Raw genomic sequence first — 15449 nt, forward strand, 5'->3', positions numbered from 1 at the left:
GAAATTTGTAGTGAGGGAGATTAGGAGTGTAGAGGACGGGATTTCTCAGTAGAAAGCAGGTTGGAAAGGTGTTCTTTGGAAAGGAAGAGTGGGAACGCGGAGCCGGAACGATTGTGGGATGGAGGCAAGTGGGCTCGTCATCGCTAAATACGTCACCGCCTTTCACAAGCCAGCCAAATGGCAGCAGTTTGACCCGCAGCAAATGCATCAAGTTCAGTACGTGCGCGCAATGCTGCATCGAGGCCAGACGCGGTTTTTACAATGCAACGTGCATACTGGGTCAAACGGCGTTTCCCTATCTCTACTTCTGGGCGACGAGACGGTAGCGGTAGTGATAGCAAGATTGGATTGCATAGTGTGTTATGACGATGGTCATGTGATGCTGCTGGTCCATGCGCGCCGGCCAGTCCGTTGCCGCAGGTGCGACCAAGTTCAGTCAAAAGCGTAAACATCGAAAAACCCCATCCCACAACAAACCCGTCCAAGGGGAACCGACAGCGCCGACGACGCTTTTTGGAGCTGGCCATTCTTTCTGGAGCATCTCCTTCGCGTCTTTGGCATCTTACCTGACACATCCGCGTGTCGGCCAGGTCACAGGACCGACAACAAACAAGCCCGGTAGCATCGAAACACCCACCCACAGCCCGGCCTACACGTCTACAACATCCATCTATAGCTTCGACGCGCCCTTTATATACCTCTGTCGACTCATCCCTCGCCTTGGGTACCCGTCTGACCGTGTTGTCGCCCCCTTAACCCCGTTGCCGTCCCATTGTTTTGGTGTAAACAGAGAACCCATCAGCCACTACTGGCACCCATATCATGACCGATATCCGCCGGCCACGTTCAAACACATCAATGTCTACCCGGAGTAACCGCCCGCCCTCACGCGCGTCGACGACGAGCGTCCATTCGTTTGAGCAATTTCAACAGCCGCAGCAATCTCGGGCCGCCCAATTTCCCCAGCAGCCGCAGTACCACGCACCCTTCACGACGAGTGAAGCTTTGCAGCCTGCACTAATCCAAGCTGCGCAACAGGTCAGCGCGCAGGATCATCTCATCAACATGAGCCTGGAAAGTGTCCAGCAGTACCTCGGTTACCCGGCCGACTCAACCACGAATCAGCCTCAACCAAATGGGCAGCCTGCGCAAACAGATCACCACGGCTACCACAACCCCCTCCCACAGCAATCGCAACTTTCGCAACTTTCGCAGCTTTCGCAGCACTCGCAACATTCGCAGCAACACAGTTTCATGGCTCCGTCGGTGGACAACGAAGACAAGAAGAAGAGGGCCTCCACCTCGGGAGCGGCGACCAACGACAAGGAGTTGCGCCAGTTGCTGAACCAGAATGAGGGTCGTAACCTGAAGGACGTTGCGGCCGAGGTTATCCAGAATGATCGGACGTCCAAATCAGAGAAATCGAAGCAGCTGTTCGCCATGCTGTGGTGAGTGCCATGATACCTTCGGGCTTCTCGTATGCTAACAGTCTACAGGCTGCAGTCAGTTTGTCGCGTCGCAAAAACGTCGGTCCCACGCAACCGCGTCTACTCCAAGTACGCAGAACGCTGCGGCACCGATCGCGTCATCCCCCTCAACCCGGCTTCCTTTGGAAAGCTTGTTCGTGTCATCTTTCCCGGTATCCAAACTAGGCGTCTCGGTGTTCGTGGAGAGTCTAAATACCACTATGTCGATCTGGAGCTTATCAACGATGGAAGCGATGGCGACGAGGCGCGCCGGCCTAGCACTGGTGCTGCTGCGCATCATGCCATGAAGCGTCAAACTTCTGGCACTCCCAGGCTCAACCTCGAGTATGCGCCCTACTCGCATCCTTTCGAAGGACATATACTAACGAAAACCAGCGCCATCCCACGTCTACCTGCAGACAACTCACAGTTTCCCCCCCGAGAACCAAGGGCAGAGTCTCACAATACCTTTTATACTCCAACCTCATCACGCGGTGTGCTATTCACCGATATCTATTCGTCGCATTTCCAACCCTCACAGTCCCGCACAAAATCCTCATACGAACACGAGCTCAAGTTTCCAACGCCAGACATTCTTGAGGCCCCAGATGCGTTCGTCGTCGAATTGCCGGATATCAAGCCATATCTGCCAGCCCGTACCGACCCCGACTCTGCTGACAACCTAGTCGCTATGTACCGCTCACATGTTGTCTCACTAGTGGACTCTGTACGTTACTGCAAGGAGAAACAGTTTTTTCGCTTGTTCGGCACTTTCCATGGTACTTTGACTGTGCCAGTGCAGAAGTTATTTGCAACACCAGAGCTAGCACCATGGATCAGAGAGTGTGACTGGATGATGTATCAGAAGATGATTCGGAACGTCTCTCAACTGACGCTCCAGGTAGCACCGCCGCCAGTTTTGAAGTTTCTTGATAATGTCGCAAAGACGCTTCATGCACACATTGCTGCCAAGTTCATGTCCTTACCAGTCCACGTCCTTGAGGCAAAGCTGGAACCCGCTACATTGTTTGCTCACCTACTGCGACAGATGCTCCGCGTCAATTCAGCAGCGCACGCAGCAGCCGTCATGCTTACAGCGGAGAGCCATCGGACTCACATGTACGCCGATTGGCTCCAGCACGTGAATATCAAGCGCATCATTGCGAACGAGTTGCCTGCTTCATGCGCGCACGAGGAAGTGTACAACATTCTTACAACCGAGATCCGGTCAATGCTGGGCCCGCTTCCACAGGAGATCCAGTTGCCCTCTGGGACGATACATCGAGCAGCATATCCCGACCCACCCGCTGATCCATCCGAGTCAGTCATTGATCGCATCGCAGCATTCCTAACGCGACTGCCTTCACGCTTCCCTGGCGCACACGCGCGGACTATTATGCATTGCATCAGCGCACTGGGTTCCGCAGCGCTACGAGAAATCACAGTAGAGAACGGAATCAGTTTCCAAGGATGGTGGCTCACCAAGGTATTTGTGGATGAGATGGCACAATGGCTGGCATCTATAGGAGGTTTCCTGGGCCACTCGCCGCCAGACTGGACGTCTTCGAATTACTCTCCTGTGATGGGTGACCATCTCAACGCGGGCATGACCAACGGTGGCAGCGGCAGTAACAACGATAGCCGTTATAGTAGCCTTGAGGCTGACTTTGGCGCTGACCAGTCGTTCATATCGACTACTAGCCATGTAACTATCCAGGATACTGGATCTAACCAAGAAGGTGAGTCTCTTCGTTCACAACACAGGCTTACATGGTAGTTGACTAACGTAAGATCACCAGTCAATACTGGACGCTTTACTCAACAGTCATCACAGTATAACATGAGCTTTAGTTACGATTACAATTTGAACCCGTCACAACAAGAGTCGAACCATGACGACAGTGGCATAGGCCTTGGCCTAGGTGGTCAGGAGGACGGCATTGACGCCAAATTTGCGTCCCATCTCTCTTCCGCTCTCTCGCAGAGCGTCAGCTAGTCTGGTCATTCTTCCTTTCAGTCTTCTTGATCCTTTTTGCTTATGCTTTCACGAAGTCTCTGAAAGTCACGACTCACGATATATCGTGCCTGTTCACGGCCTGTTATTCTTTCGTAATTACTATACTAGGGTCGAGATGATGCCTCACGGTCGGTGCTCACTAGGTTGCGGGGCTGGTGTTGTTACCCCTAGGAGTTTGTTTGGGTTGCACTAACATGGCGTTTTTGGGATGATATACCGCCTTTATGGCTTGGATTGGTTGTCAGATACAGTATCTTGTTGTTCCTTGCAAAGATTTGAATTGAGCTTTCTATCCTGTCGCCTTATTGGCCGTAATTTCCGTCTTGTGTCTCCAAATCACCAACGTTAGTGTGCTCAAGATATCAGTAGGTAATCTGTCATACTACGATTCGGGCATAACAGTCACCGCTTACCCCACCATCTTCTTCCCCGCGAAACAACCTACACTAATCACCTGCATTGTTACATTAACTAGTGTACACAGCCTCCTGACCTTGTTACTTACGGTCAATATCGGCACCCGGCTGCTGGCAGTCACTACCCCCTCCTTGAGTCTCGCAACGAGCTGGTAGCGTCTGCTGACCTCGCTCGATATTGAATCTCAAAAACGAAAAGGAGTACTTCGGGTATGCCTAGTCATCACTTTTTCTCTGCTGATGACTAGCTGGCTCTACCATACGCTTGCAGGTCTCATGATTTGGATGTTATTGCTTAGGCACTTGGCATGGAGGTTGAATAGACTGCGGGGAAGTTGTACAAAGCACTTTGTAAGAATAGTTACACAACACGCCTTTCTAGAAACTTTGTTTGCTCCTCGACTACTACCATCAAGACGCTAGCCAAGCATCGTACTGTGCATTGAACGAAAGCCTCGAGCCATACTCTACACTAGAGAGAAAAAGACCATACCAATCTCATCTCCATCCTCGACTACAAGAGAGAAAAAGGGTGGAACAGGGGGTATTTAAACAAAAGAAAAAAAATAACCAGCCGAACTGATAAAAGTTCAAAGCGGAATAGTAGAACCACCCTTCCGCAACGTCATCACCTTCGTCTTCGCAATCATACCCTGGTTCCCAAAGTACTTCGCACACACATCCTGCTTGGCACTCGCATCCAGCCCCGCCGCCGTAGTAGGCACCCACTTCTTCCACACTAGATAACTATAGTCCCAGCGCGGATCATTCAACTGCGTCCTCCACGACCAGAAGATCCAGCCATTCGTCCTCTCATACAAGCGTTGTTGTGCCGCAAACCACTGCTTGTAAAACGCCTCGTTTTGAGCAAGTTTCCAGTCGAACTCTGCGGAATACTCGTTTTTGACTGTCAAGCTCCATTCCTGCACCATTTTGGGCGTGTCGTTGTCGGCGAGCCGGTCGTCTTCGAAGCAGGTGTAGTACATGTAGTCTGCTTGTTTGGCGTTTGGGTTTTTGGCGATGACGGCGCCGCCGATGTAGTTGTGGTCGTCGAAGACGACGCGCGTGTCGGTGGGCGGGAGGTGTGATTTCGGGTTGCCGGCGCCCCAGAGAGTGTCCATGAATTGCACGTGGAGACGCTCGGTTTCGGGGATACAGAGGTCTTGCTCCGCAGCGCGGACGGCTTTGAGGGCTTGGGGGTAGTAGACTTGGGTTAGGGTGTCGAGTTCTTCTTTTGGCATTCCGCCGTGGTCGCGGGAGGTTTGGGGCTCATTGACTACGCCGATGATGCCGATGGCGGATTTGTAGGAGGGCTTCGTGTGGATGCGGCGGGTCATCCATTCAAGCCATTTGGTGGCGCGGTCGTAGTTGTATTGGGTGAAGAATCCAGGGAGATTGGAGACTGGGAGGCACTGAGGTTGGTGTTAGTGCTTGGAAAACAGAGAAAGTGGATTTAATTAGCATACCTGGCCAGTGAAGGCATCCAGGGCCTTCTGAGCTCCTGGTGCGCCATGAAGGTCCATGACAACAAACATCCCCAGATCGGCAGCTTTTTGAACAATGGCATCCAAGTATTGTAAATCCATCTTGGGAAACTTCTCGCTGCTATTCACAATGCTCCTGAGGCTCCAGTATCCAATTGGGATGCGAATAGTGTTCAGTCCTGCATTATACATATCCTGGATCATGCTTGGGGTAATCCAGCGACTATAGTGATCATTGAATGCTTTATCTGCCCTTGACTGGCCGAGGGCATGAACACAGTCGAATTCAGAGCAAGTGTTGCCGCAGCCCATGGTCTTCCACTCCTCATTCATCATCCATGGCTCTGAGAGCAGCCATCCGCCCAAGTTGACGCCCCGGACCTTCCAGTTAGGAAGGCTGTGTGCACGTTTTGAGATATAATTACTTGTTCGATTAAAGGCACCGAGTTCTCGGTGCTCTGGCATCCAAGCGTGGGCACTGGCCGCTAGCAGCGCGGTGAGGAGTGAAGATCCTCTCGCCATGATGGGTTAGGGATAAACGATGTTTCTCAAACGCGGGACAGAAGGAGACGAGTTTCTGGACTTGAGACAATAGAAGATTTGCCTTAACTGAATGCCATACGGAGGGCCTTGAGGGGATATTTATCTACTGCTCGGACCATTTTCGATGAAAACGAGATGGTGTGAAGGCGCTGCATCTGCGCATTTACTCCACAGAACCTGTGACTATTTCCCCCTTGGCTGACGCCTGGGTTGTCGAATGGACATTTTTGTCGCGTATATGGTTGGTTCAAGGACTGAGCTTGTGAGCGAAGGGTATTGCCGCTAACATTAGGCAGTTGTTCAGGTGCGAGCATCGTAGAGTGAACTGTACGCTTTTAAGCTGAAATAGCAGTAGCGGCTGCTGTGTCCTACGGGGTATATGTCCTGATGACTGCCTTTCTTTGTGATGTGGCGATTCACTCCCAAATCTATAGAGTGGTGAAGGTTACACGGCCAATCAAGTCGGATGTCTATAGACACGGGACTGCGAGGCCGGAGTTGTGGATGGCTTGGCTACATCTCTTCATACATGCAACTTTCTGCGCTGTAAGTGGATTGGGGAAGGCATGTTTAGCTTTTTTCGTGATTGACGGCTTTCCTAAAACCACCAAAAAGAGACGCAGGTAAGGCTCAGGTGTCTCATGACCGCTGAGACAGTTGGATACCCTCGGCCGTGATTTGGTAGAAGAAGAACTTACGCTATAACTCTAGTGTCTTGATTCTTTGTAAACTCCAAAAAGAATTAGTGGGGCTGCTCAGTGAGATTCGAGCGGCTGGGGCGGGGATAACTTGAACACTTCAGACCTTTTTGAATCCCGCTCTGCAGATCCCTACCAACAAGGGCTGTGTAAGTGATGTCTCATTCGGGTATCTTCAACCCATGCAATGCAAGAGAAGAATCTGGAATATTGCGAAAGGGGTTGTTTTCGTGACAGAAAGGGATGCTTTTTGGTTTTGACTTGCTTTTGCTGTTTGATCCTGCGATGCGCCTATGACACTCGAAACAGCCATCATTACAATCAACAGGGCTACCAGCACTACGCTTCTGCAGCAATCCATCAATTTGAACTTGTGGACCCAGTAAACAGTGGTCGATCTCCAGGGCCACGCGTAGGCGCGACACCAGTATTGCCTGAACGACTCTTAAGCGATATCATTCACAGCCCCGCACCTTTCTTGCTCACTCTCCCGGTCATATGAGGACTATTATTTACATTCTTAGCTTTGATGACGTTGCTTAGTGTTGTGACTCTTGTCGTCTAAAAAGGCTTCGTCTTGGTCTCGTGTGCGCAGGACGATCTCGTGGTACTAAGCTTCGCCTTGGCAACCGAACTAACTTCGTTAGTATCAATCTTTGGGTGGCGTATTAACTTAATGTAGAGTAGTATTTTGGCCCTTCAGTATGTCTTCATACAAGTGCTTAGTATTCAAGTAGGGGTAGGGTTCATGGGTTCGAGACAACACCTACGCCATCGTGTTTTTCCTCTGTTTGTTGCACAAAGCCAGTGGTAATGATCGGGCAATGTATTAGTAATCGTCCACTCATGCGAAAGCCTTGAGTAGCAACGATTATGTTCCTCATGGTAGACCGGAGCTTGATGTCAGAGTAAGTCGCTGGTGAGGCGTTGGTACCCAATCGGCTAACCTGCTTGTCAAGATGTTAGAGGCTGAGCTTCTATGTTACTCAACGTTCACTAGCACAATGTTCATTGGATGCATTATGGATGTCGCAAACGTGTGACGTTCTGCCCGAGAAAACTGTTGCTATCGTTAGTGTTAAATTCCGACTTTTCGTGTTCCCTTGTTCATTGTCATCGAAACGGGCCAGTGCAGCTTGCTGTGCATCCACTTTTGAACTTGGTCACCTAAACATCCCTTTGAGTAAGGAGAACACTTATTGTTTGGATCAAATTGATATTCTTTGTGCTATTCGGTGTGCAAGGGGCGTTGATTTCGAGTCTAGCAAACGCCATTATGTTGATCCAGCCCCATGTCGAAGTGGCTTTTAAGCCAGAGTCTGCAGAGAAAATGGATAAAGAGTTGAGCAATCGACGAATATTTGGAAATGAAGTTTTGTTTGGGGACACATGGTACTATCGGGGCGTCTGGGCTACTTCAATGATTACTTTGTGTATGCTTAACTTATAGTTCAAGTGCGTGTTCCCAAATAGTAGGCCCAGGAATATATCGCTTCATCCGAAAAAAGTTCACTTAAATCACAGAGCCCTGTATTGTAACTCTGTTGCGCTCTAGGAGTACGCGGAATTGGTTCCGAAGGCTTGATAGTCGGGCCACATAATCCTCGCAACTCGGCGCGGAATTCTTTCCTGTCCCAACAATGCCATTCGGTGGAACAACTCTCGTGTATCGAGTCGTACTTGTGACAGAAGACAACCTTGCGAGACTCATCAGGCAATCCGATAAAGACGACCGAGCAAGTGGCCGAAAACGGACGCTGGGATACACACGGTGCAGCGAGCCAGACTACCTTGACATCGTCGTGCGTGGAGAAGTGGGGCAGTCTAACCAAAACGGGTGCGACAGTCCCGCCGTGTCTGCTTATCGTGTCGATAACGAGATCGTGAACACTGGCTTTGACTGTTAAATGCTTGGAACTGGATTGCGAGATGATACGATTGGCGAGCAGCTGGTGGCTTCGATCGGCGCGTCTTGGAGCTATGCATTGCTTGTTGCCCCGCCCAATCCGTCCAACCAAATGCTATAAAACGACCTCAAAGCTCTAGGAGCTGTTGGCAACACCGACTGTTCACAACTCCCACAGCATCGTCAAATCACCAAGTCATGTCGCTCGACAGGTTGAAGCAGGCTGCCTCTCATATCACTGGCATTGGGGCCCCTCCCCATCCTTTCGACCCCCTCAGCGAACCGGAGATTGAACAGGCCGTCGCCATCATCCGCAAGGAGCACAAAGATGTCTTCTTCAACGCCATCACATTGTGGGAGCCCCGCAAAGCGGAGATGATGAAATGGCTCAAGGACCCTGACCATACGCCGCGGCCGCATCGAGTTGCTGATGTTGTTTGTATTGGCCGCGGTAGCAAAGTGTTCGACGGGCAGGTGGATTTGACCGAGGGGAAGATTGTTAGCTGGGCATTGACTGATGACGTGCAACCACTGGTGAGACTGCGAACTGATTTGGCGATGCACAGTGTGTTAACTGTGTCTCCAGATTACCATGGAAGATCTGCAGATTGTGGAGACAGTCGTCCGAAAAGATCCCAAGGTCATTGAGCAATGCGGCATCATTGGCATTCCGCCAGAAGACATGCACAAAGTATATTGTGATCGTAGGTTCTCATCGACTCAATTAGCAAGATCGTACTAATTCAAATTAGCATGGACCATTGGCTACGATGAGCGCTTTGGCACAAAAGTCCGTCTCCAGCAAGCACTCATGTACTACCGTCCCCACCCGGACGATAGTCAATACACCTATCCCCTTGACTTTTGCCCTATCTACAATTCCGACACCCAGGAAATCATTCACATTGACGTACCGCCCGTCAGGCGGCCGCTTAACCGTGCGCCACCAAATAATTACCATGCCTCTGCTATCGAGGCGGAGGGTGGGTTCAAAACTGACCTGAAGCCCATCAACATCACACAACCCGAAGGAGTTTCTTTCAAAATGGACGGACGGTACATTAGCTGGGCCAATTGGAAGTTGCATATCGGCTTCAACTACCGCGAAGGCATAGTCTTGTCAAACATCACATTTAACGACAAGGGCACCGTTCGTGATACATTCTGGCGCCTCTCACTCGCTGAGATGGTCGTGCCATATGGAAATCCCGAACACCCGCACCAGCGCAAACATGCCTTCGATCTCGGCGAATACGGAGGTGGTTATATGACGAACTCTCTGAGTCTTGGTTGTGACTGCAAGGGAGCGATCCACTACATGGATGCTGCGTTTGTCAATCGCGCCGGCCAGTCAACGACCATCAAGAACGCCATCTGCATTCACGAGGAAGATGCAGGTATTCTATTCAAGCACACTGATTTCCGCGACGACAGTGTGACCGTAACCCGAGCGCGCAAGCTGATCATCTCGCACATCTTCACTGCTGCAAATTACGAGTACTGTGTATACTGGATCTTCCATCTGGACGGAACTATTCAGCTTGAGATCAAGCTCACGGGTATCTTGAATACGTATGCTATGCTTCCTGGCGAGGATCTCAAGGGCTGGGGCACAGAAGTGTATCCTGGTGTTAATGCACACAACCATCAGCATCTTTTCTGCATGCGCATTGATCCTAATATTGACGGACCAGAAAACACAGTCTTTATGGTCGATGCGGCACGAGGTGACGGAGAGGTTGGGAGCGCTGAGAACAAATATGGCAACGCTTTTTATGCAAAGAAGACGAAGCTTAGTACCCCTGAGCAAGCAGCGACAGGTTATAACGGCGCAACGAGCCGGACATGGGAAATAGCCAACACTAACAAACTGAATCCATACAGCAAGAAGCCAGTCTCCTATAAGCTGGTCAGTAGAGAGGTTCCGGAATTGCTACCGAAGCCTGGTAGTTTGGTATGGAAGAGAGCAGGCTTCGCAAGACATGCAGTACATGTAACCAAGTGTAAGTTTCATGGTAACTTACTCAAAACATGCGGCGGATACTGACATGTACTACCTAGATGACGACAGCCAGATTCACCCAGCAGGACGCCATGTCCCCCAAACTTCTGGCGAGCCCTCGCAAGGAATTCCAGCCTGGATAGAAGCGAACCCGAATGAGAACCTCGACAACACTGACGTTGTCCTATGGCACACGTTTGGTATCACGCATTTCCCTTCTCCAGAGGATTTCCCTATCATGCCGGCTGAGCCGATGACACTGCTACTGCGACCTCGCAACTTCTTTACCCGTAACCCATGCTTGGATATCCCACCTAGTTACTGCAGCGTACCAAGCGGGGTGAGGCAGGGCAATACGCTTGTAGATAAGCTGAGTCGAATGGCGTTTGGAGAAGAGAAGACGGAGGCTCCACCAGCAACATGTTGTTCTGACCAGAAGTTTGGGGTAGGCATCTAAGATTGGAGCTCTGGGAGAGTTACGATATGTGTATATGTAGTGTTACGACGTTAATGAAAAACATGCTACGGATTTGACATGTCTTGCGATAGTCTAGAGACAAGTGTGATGTTTTCTCCACGGCCCGGCCCTAAGCGTCGTGCCGATAGGTGTTGAATCACAGAATGATGTCTTGCCATGCTAGCTCAGCTCACACGGAAGCCCTGATTGCATATCGCATGCTACAAGCTGCAGGTTGCATGGGTGGCGGGACGGGTAGCCATGCGCCGATGACGTCCCTGGTTCCGACGCCGGGCCCAAGCTTTCACCGAGTCCACCGCCGTCTCCCCTCTATACTCGCCAATGCAGACAGGACAGTAAAAGACCTACGTCGACACAATGATATAGCATAAGAAGCCTTCATCTTGCATTCTACTTATCCAGCACCTTCAGCGTCACCTCCTGTACCCGAAGATGTCCTAGGAGAAATCGCAAATCCATCACTCAAACCAGCAATGCCCCGCGCATTCCCACCAGTAAAACAAGATGTCCACAGCAAGCAATCAAGTGCGCCGCAAAGCGCCCTCTCCGCATCGGTGATCGAAAGTATAGCAGGCTTCAGCGCTGGAGTTGTTTCCTGTCTCGCGGCGCATCCACTCGATCTCCTCAAAAATCGCCTCCAGCTCAATACTACCAGCAGATCGCGGCCCGGCGACTCATTTCGCATCCTAAGGAATGTGATCAGGGATGAGGGTGGTGTAAGAGCTCTGTATAGGGGGTTATGGCCGAACCTCCTGGGTAACAGCCTTGGATGGGGGCTGTATTTTCTTTTCTACGGAAACTTGAAAGAGTTGTTCCAGAGCCGACGACAAAAGGGCGAACACCTCGGGAGCGCCGAGTTCTTCTCTGCAAGCATCATTGCTGGTACGTCTGGCTCTTACGTATGTCGTGAGTATGGACTAACCGCTTGTTCTAGGCCTGCTCACCGGCGCTTGTACCAATCCCATCTGGGTAGTCAAGACCCGCATGCTTGAACGAGGTGCCAACCATCCTTCCGCATACAAGTCCATGGCCGTTGGACTTCGCCATGTATACGAGACGCGTGGACTAAAGGGCCTCTGGGCAGGCTTCTTGCCTTCTTCGCTCGGTGTCCTACACGGCGCTGTTCAGTTCAGCATTTACGAAAATATGAAAAAGAGAAGAGCCTTACACATTGGCGGACAAGATAAACTCAGCAACTGGGAGTACGTATACATGAGTGGTGGAAGCAAGTTGCTTGCAGGCGCCATTACCTATCCATATCAGCCCATTAGGGCGAGACTGCAACAGTACAACGCCGCACAGCAGTATAATGGTCTACTGGATGTCTTGAGGAAGACGTATCAGAACGAGGGGTTCCTGGCATTTTACAAGGGCGTTATTCCCAACACGCTTCGCGTCATCCCGACTACGGTTGTCACATTTCTGGTGTATGAGAATACGAAGCTGTACCTCCCCAAGGTCTTTGCGGACGATGAGCAGCAGTTTCATGAAGAAGACTAGATGTACGACTAGTTAGGGTTGGCAGGCTAGATGCGGTTTCACATTTATACTCCACTAGATGCTACACTATACAGGTAGATGGTGCTCTAGCATACTTTTGTTACAGAGGAATAAACTATTTATTATCCATGTGTAGTAGCGGAGAACATGATACGGACACGGATCAGGGCTAGACCGTGCGATAGACGTTCTCAAATCCAAACACACCAGACACGTGTTAGCGTGTCTTCTTATCGATAAAGGAATTGTTCCCCGGGCCAAACTGTCCTCATCGTCTCTCGGACTCCACACGCCCACCACTTGCGCAACTTGAAAGGCCACACAACCCATAACCGCACTCGTTTCCTTTCCCGCCAGTTGCAATTGCAAAAGAAAGCACAAAAACTCCCACCATGGAATCCATAGACACCTTCACCCTCCTCCCCCTCGAACTCGACCCCGCAACGCACTCCATCATCGCCCCCCAAAACACCAGCAACGTCGTGGAAAAAGAACTTGAAGCGCTCAACAACCTCCACCGCAACCTCTTGCACGTTGAGACGCCCACTGGCACACCTCCCCCACCCGTCCCCGTCAACCCCAAGCGCTCCGCGCAAATCGGCAAGCTCCGCGAAAACGGCAACGCCGAGTTCCGGAAGGGCAACCACGATGCCGCAGCCAAAATGTACACGCTAGCCATCGATATGGCGCTCGCGCGTCCCGCGTGGGAACCGTCTGGCCTCGTCCGCGAAGAACTGTCGGGGCTCCTGAGTAACCGCGCGCAAGCCAATATGGCGCAGCAGAAGTGGGCGGAGGGCGGGATAGACGCCGAGGCGTCTGTTGAGATGAAGAAGGTGGGGAATGCAAAGGCGTGGTGGAGGAGGGGCAAGTGTTTGCTTGAGATGGGCAGGCTGGACGAGGCGGAGACGTGGGTGAAGCAGGGGTTGGAGTTTGAGGCGACGGAGCAGGATCTTGTGAGTTTGAAGGAGGAGATTGAGAGGAAGATTAGGGGAAAGGCTTAGGTGTGTGTCGGTAGTATAGGGTTGTAGGGAGAAGGCATTGCTGGGCGTTTGGAGTGGGAGGACGGTTCCTTCTTTTTCTACTGTGCATGTATTTGTTGTATGATGCTTATACGCCGTTTTTTTCTTCGTTTCATCTCGCGTATACAATACATTCACACGGTAACTCACAACTCATCAGACAAAGTCCTTTGCGTGCACAAGATACGTATCTATTCTTAAGCGGAAAACGCCGGGAGAAAAAAAGAGAGCATAGACATCGCTAAATCGCATACACATAACCCATCAAAGGAACGAGCCCTCCATGCAACGAAGCCTAATCCCACATCTCCTACATCTCCCTCGTCGCCAGAAACAGAAACACAGATTTCCCTTCCTAAAAGAACCCAAATCGCTAAACAATGCCACGTAACCAAAGATCCGCTGGAAAACAAAAATTTGCTAAATCCCCTTTTTATAACTTGATCCAGAATGCAAGAAAAATGCAATTGTTACACCCGTTCCGGTCCACCGCTAAAACTATATCCACTCCCCGTATGACTAGGCTGTCGATCTACTCCACTGAGGCCTGTAAACGGCACGAGACCCGGCGCAGTCTGGCTCCTGTACTCTTCATATCCACTTGGGCTAAGTGCGTCGGCGCCAGCGACAACGCTGGGACCTCTGCTGTGGATGCTGTAATCCGCATATGGGGGCGCAGTTCGTCCGGCTCCAGGACCATAAACGCCGTTTCTGTCTTCGCCCCAGCTAAGTGGGCGACCGGGGTGACGTCCTTCATCTGTTTCGGTGGAGTGAAGCAGGGCGTACTCGTCTTCTTGCTGATTGCCGCCGTGTTCGGTGCGCTGGTCGAGCGAGTCGGAGGAGTTGCGGCCGTGGGCAGTTTCGATTTCGGTGGACCAGGCAGCGTCTTTGGGGTTGTTGTAGGCAGAGTCGCCTGAGGCGTAGTGCGGGTTTGAGGACGAAGATTGGTAGGGCATTTCGCCTTCGCGGAGGAACTTGTGCAGGTAGTAACCTGAGATGCCGGTGGTGAGGGCGAAGAAGAGGCTGGTTGGGGGTGTTAGTCTGCGTGGGGAATGTGTGGGAGCTGGTGATACTACTTACAAGACCATGACGCCTACGCCGACAGCGGCCTTGCTGACCTTGCACTTGGCCTCGTCTCCATAGATAAACGTTGTGCAGTTGCGCTTGTCGTCCGGGATCTTTGCCTTTGCTGCGCCTTCCTTGATACCCTCGGAGTTCCACATGGCGACTGAAATAAAGGCCGCAAACCAGAGAATTGTGTACAGGACGTCGACGGCGAGGAAGGCATAGGCCGAGGCAAACCGTTGGGCGCGGGACCACATGGGCACCATTGTGAGGTAGATGATGGCTGGTATGGAAAGAAAGCACTGTTTGTGGGGTATTGTCAGATCTAGTCTCAGAGGTGGTGTCGAGTCCAACTGACCATTACGAAAAAGTATTTAGTAGCTCCTGCGATGTCTCCATCCTTGGTCATGACGGCTATGGTCAAGCATGCTGCGACGAAGACGAATACAGCCTGGAAACAGTGTGCTACAACCTTGCATTTCTGGATATACGACTGTGGTATCCGCATCTTGTGGTATGTGTGGGGTGTGGGTGTTGAAAGCTACTACAAACGTCTGTCGCTGGTACTATCGCCGTCGCCTTTGCTAGAGGAGGGAGAGGAGGCCAGACTGTAAACACAGCAGACTGTAAACACAACAGGACTAAGTAGGTCAGCCCTGTGGCGGCGGAATACGTGGGTACGGCGGTCGGAAAGGCCGGCGGTGGGACCCGAGTAGTTGCGAGCGGCTTTGTCGTGTGCGGCTCTTCTGGGCTAAACGGTGAACAGAAGCGGTAGGAAATCGGACAAGCAAGAGACGATGAAGATGGACGTAAAGACTGTGGTCAGGAGTCGGCGTACAGAGCGAGGGGCAGTGA

At 51.3% G+C, this 15449-nt stretch overlaps 5 protein-coding genes across 5 annotated transcripts; 3 read left to right on the forward strand and 2 right to left on the reverse strand.

The window, feature by feature from the left end:
* The first annotated feature begins 452 nt into the window (after window positions 1-452).
* COCSADRAFT_34318 (uncharacterized protein) lies at window positions 453-3885 on the forward strand. The gene is made up of 4 exons (XM_007698401.1): window positions 453-1448; window positions 1497-1811; window positions 1863-3205; window positions 3266-3885. The coding sequence occupies exons 1-4, from the start codon at window positions 823-825 to the stop codon at window positions 3460-3462; spliced, it is 2481 nt and encodes an 826-aa protein (XP_007696591.1). The 5' UTR covers window positions 453-822; the 3' UTR covers window positions 3463-3885.
* A 385-nt stretch (window positions 3886-4270) lies between these two features.
* Window positions 4271-5969, reverse strand: COCSADRAFT_352494 (glycoside hydrolase family 5 protein). The gene is made up of 2 exons (XM_007698974.1): window positions 5366-5969; window positions 4271-5311 (listed from the first exon to the last, which is right to left on the reverse strand). The coding sequence occupies exons 1-2, from the start codon at window positions 5903-5905 to the stop codon at window positions 4490-4492; spliced, it is 1362 nt and encodes a 453-aa protein (XP_007697164.1). The 5' UTR covers window positions 5906-5969; the 3' UTR covers window positions 4271-4489.
* A 2649-nt stretch (window positions 5970-8618) lies between these two features.
* Window positions 8619-12631, forward strand: COCSADRAFT_197311 (uncharacterized protein). Its single transcript, XM_007698975.1, has 6 exons — window positions 8619-9064; window positions 9117-9234; window positions 9283-10533; window positions 10592-10981; window positions 11386-11892; window positions 11945-12631. Exons 1-6 carry the CDS (start codon window positions 8729-8731, stop codon window positions 12508-12510), a joined length of 3168 nt encoding a protein of 1055 aa, XP_007697165.1. The 5' UTR covers window positions 8619-8728; the 3' UTR covers window positions 12511-12631.
* A 91-nt stretch (window positions 12632-12722) lies between these two features.
* Window positions 12723-13755, forward strand: COCSADRAFT_290169 (uncharacterized protein). The gene has a single exon (XM_007698976.1). It carries the CDS (start codon window positions 12903-12905, stop codon window positions 13509-13511), a length of 609 nt encoding a protein of 202 aa, XP_007697166.1. The 5' UTR covers window positions 12723-12902; the 3' UTR covers window positions 13512-13755.
* On the reverse strand, window positions 13756-15278 carry COCSADRAFT_290180 (uncharacterized protein). The gene is made up of 3 exons (XM_007698977.1): window positions 14953-15278; window positions 14610-14896; window positions 13756-14552 (listed from the first exon to the last, which is right to left on the reverse strand). Exons 1-3 carry the CDS (start codon window positions 15100-15102, stop codon window positions 14000-14002), a joined length of 990 nt encoding a protein of 329 aa, XP_007697167.1. The 5' UTR covers window positions 15103-15278; the 3' UTR covers window positions 13756-13999.
* Between the last annotated feature and the right edge of the window lie 171 nt (window positions 15279-15449).

Source organism: Bipolaris sorokiniana, assembly GCF_000338995.1.
Source record: "Bipolaris sorokiniana ND90Pr unplaced genomic scaffold COCSAscaffold_3, whole genome shotgun sequence".
NCBI classification, from domain to species: Eukaryota; Fungi; Ascomycota; class Dothideomycetes; order Pleosporales; family Pleosporaceae; genus Bipolaris; species Bipolaris sorokiniana.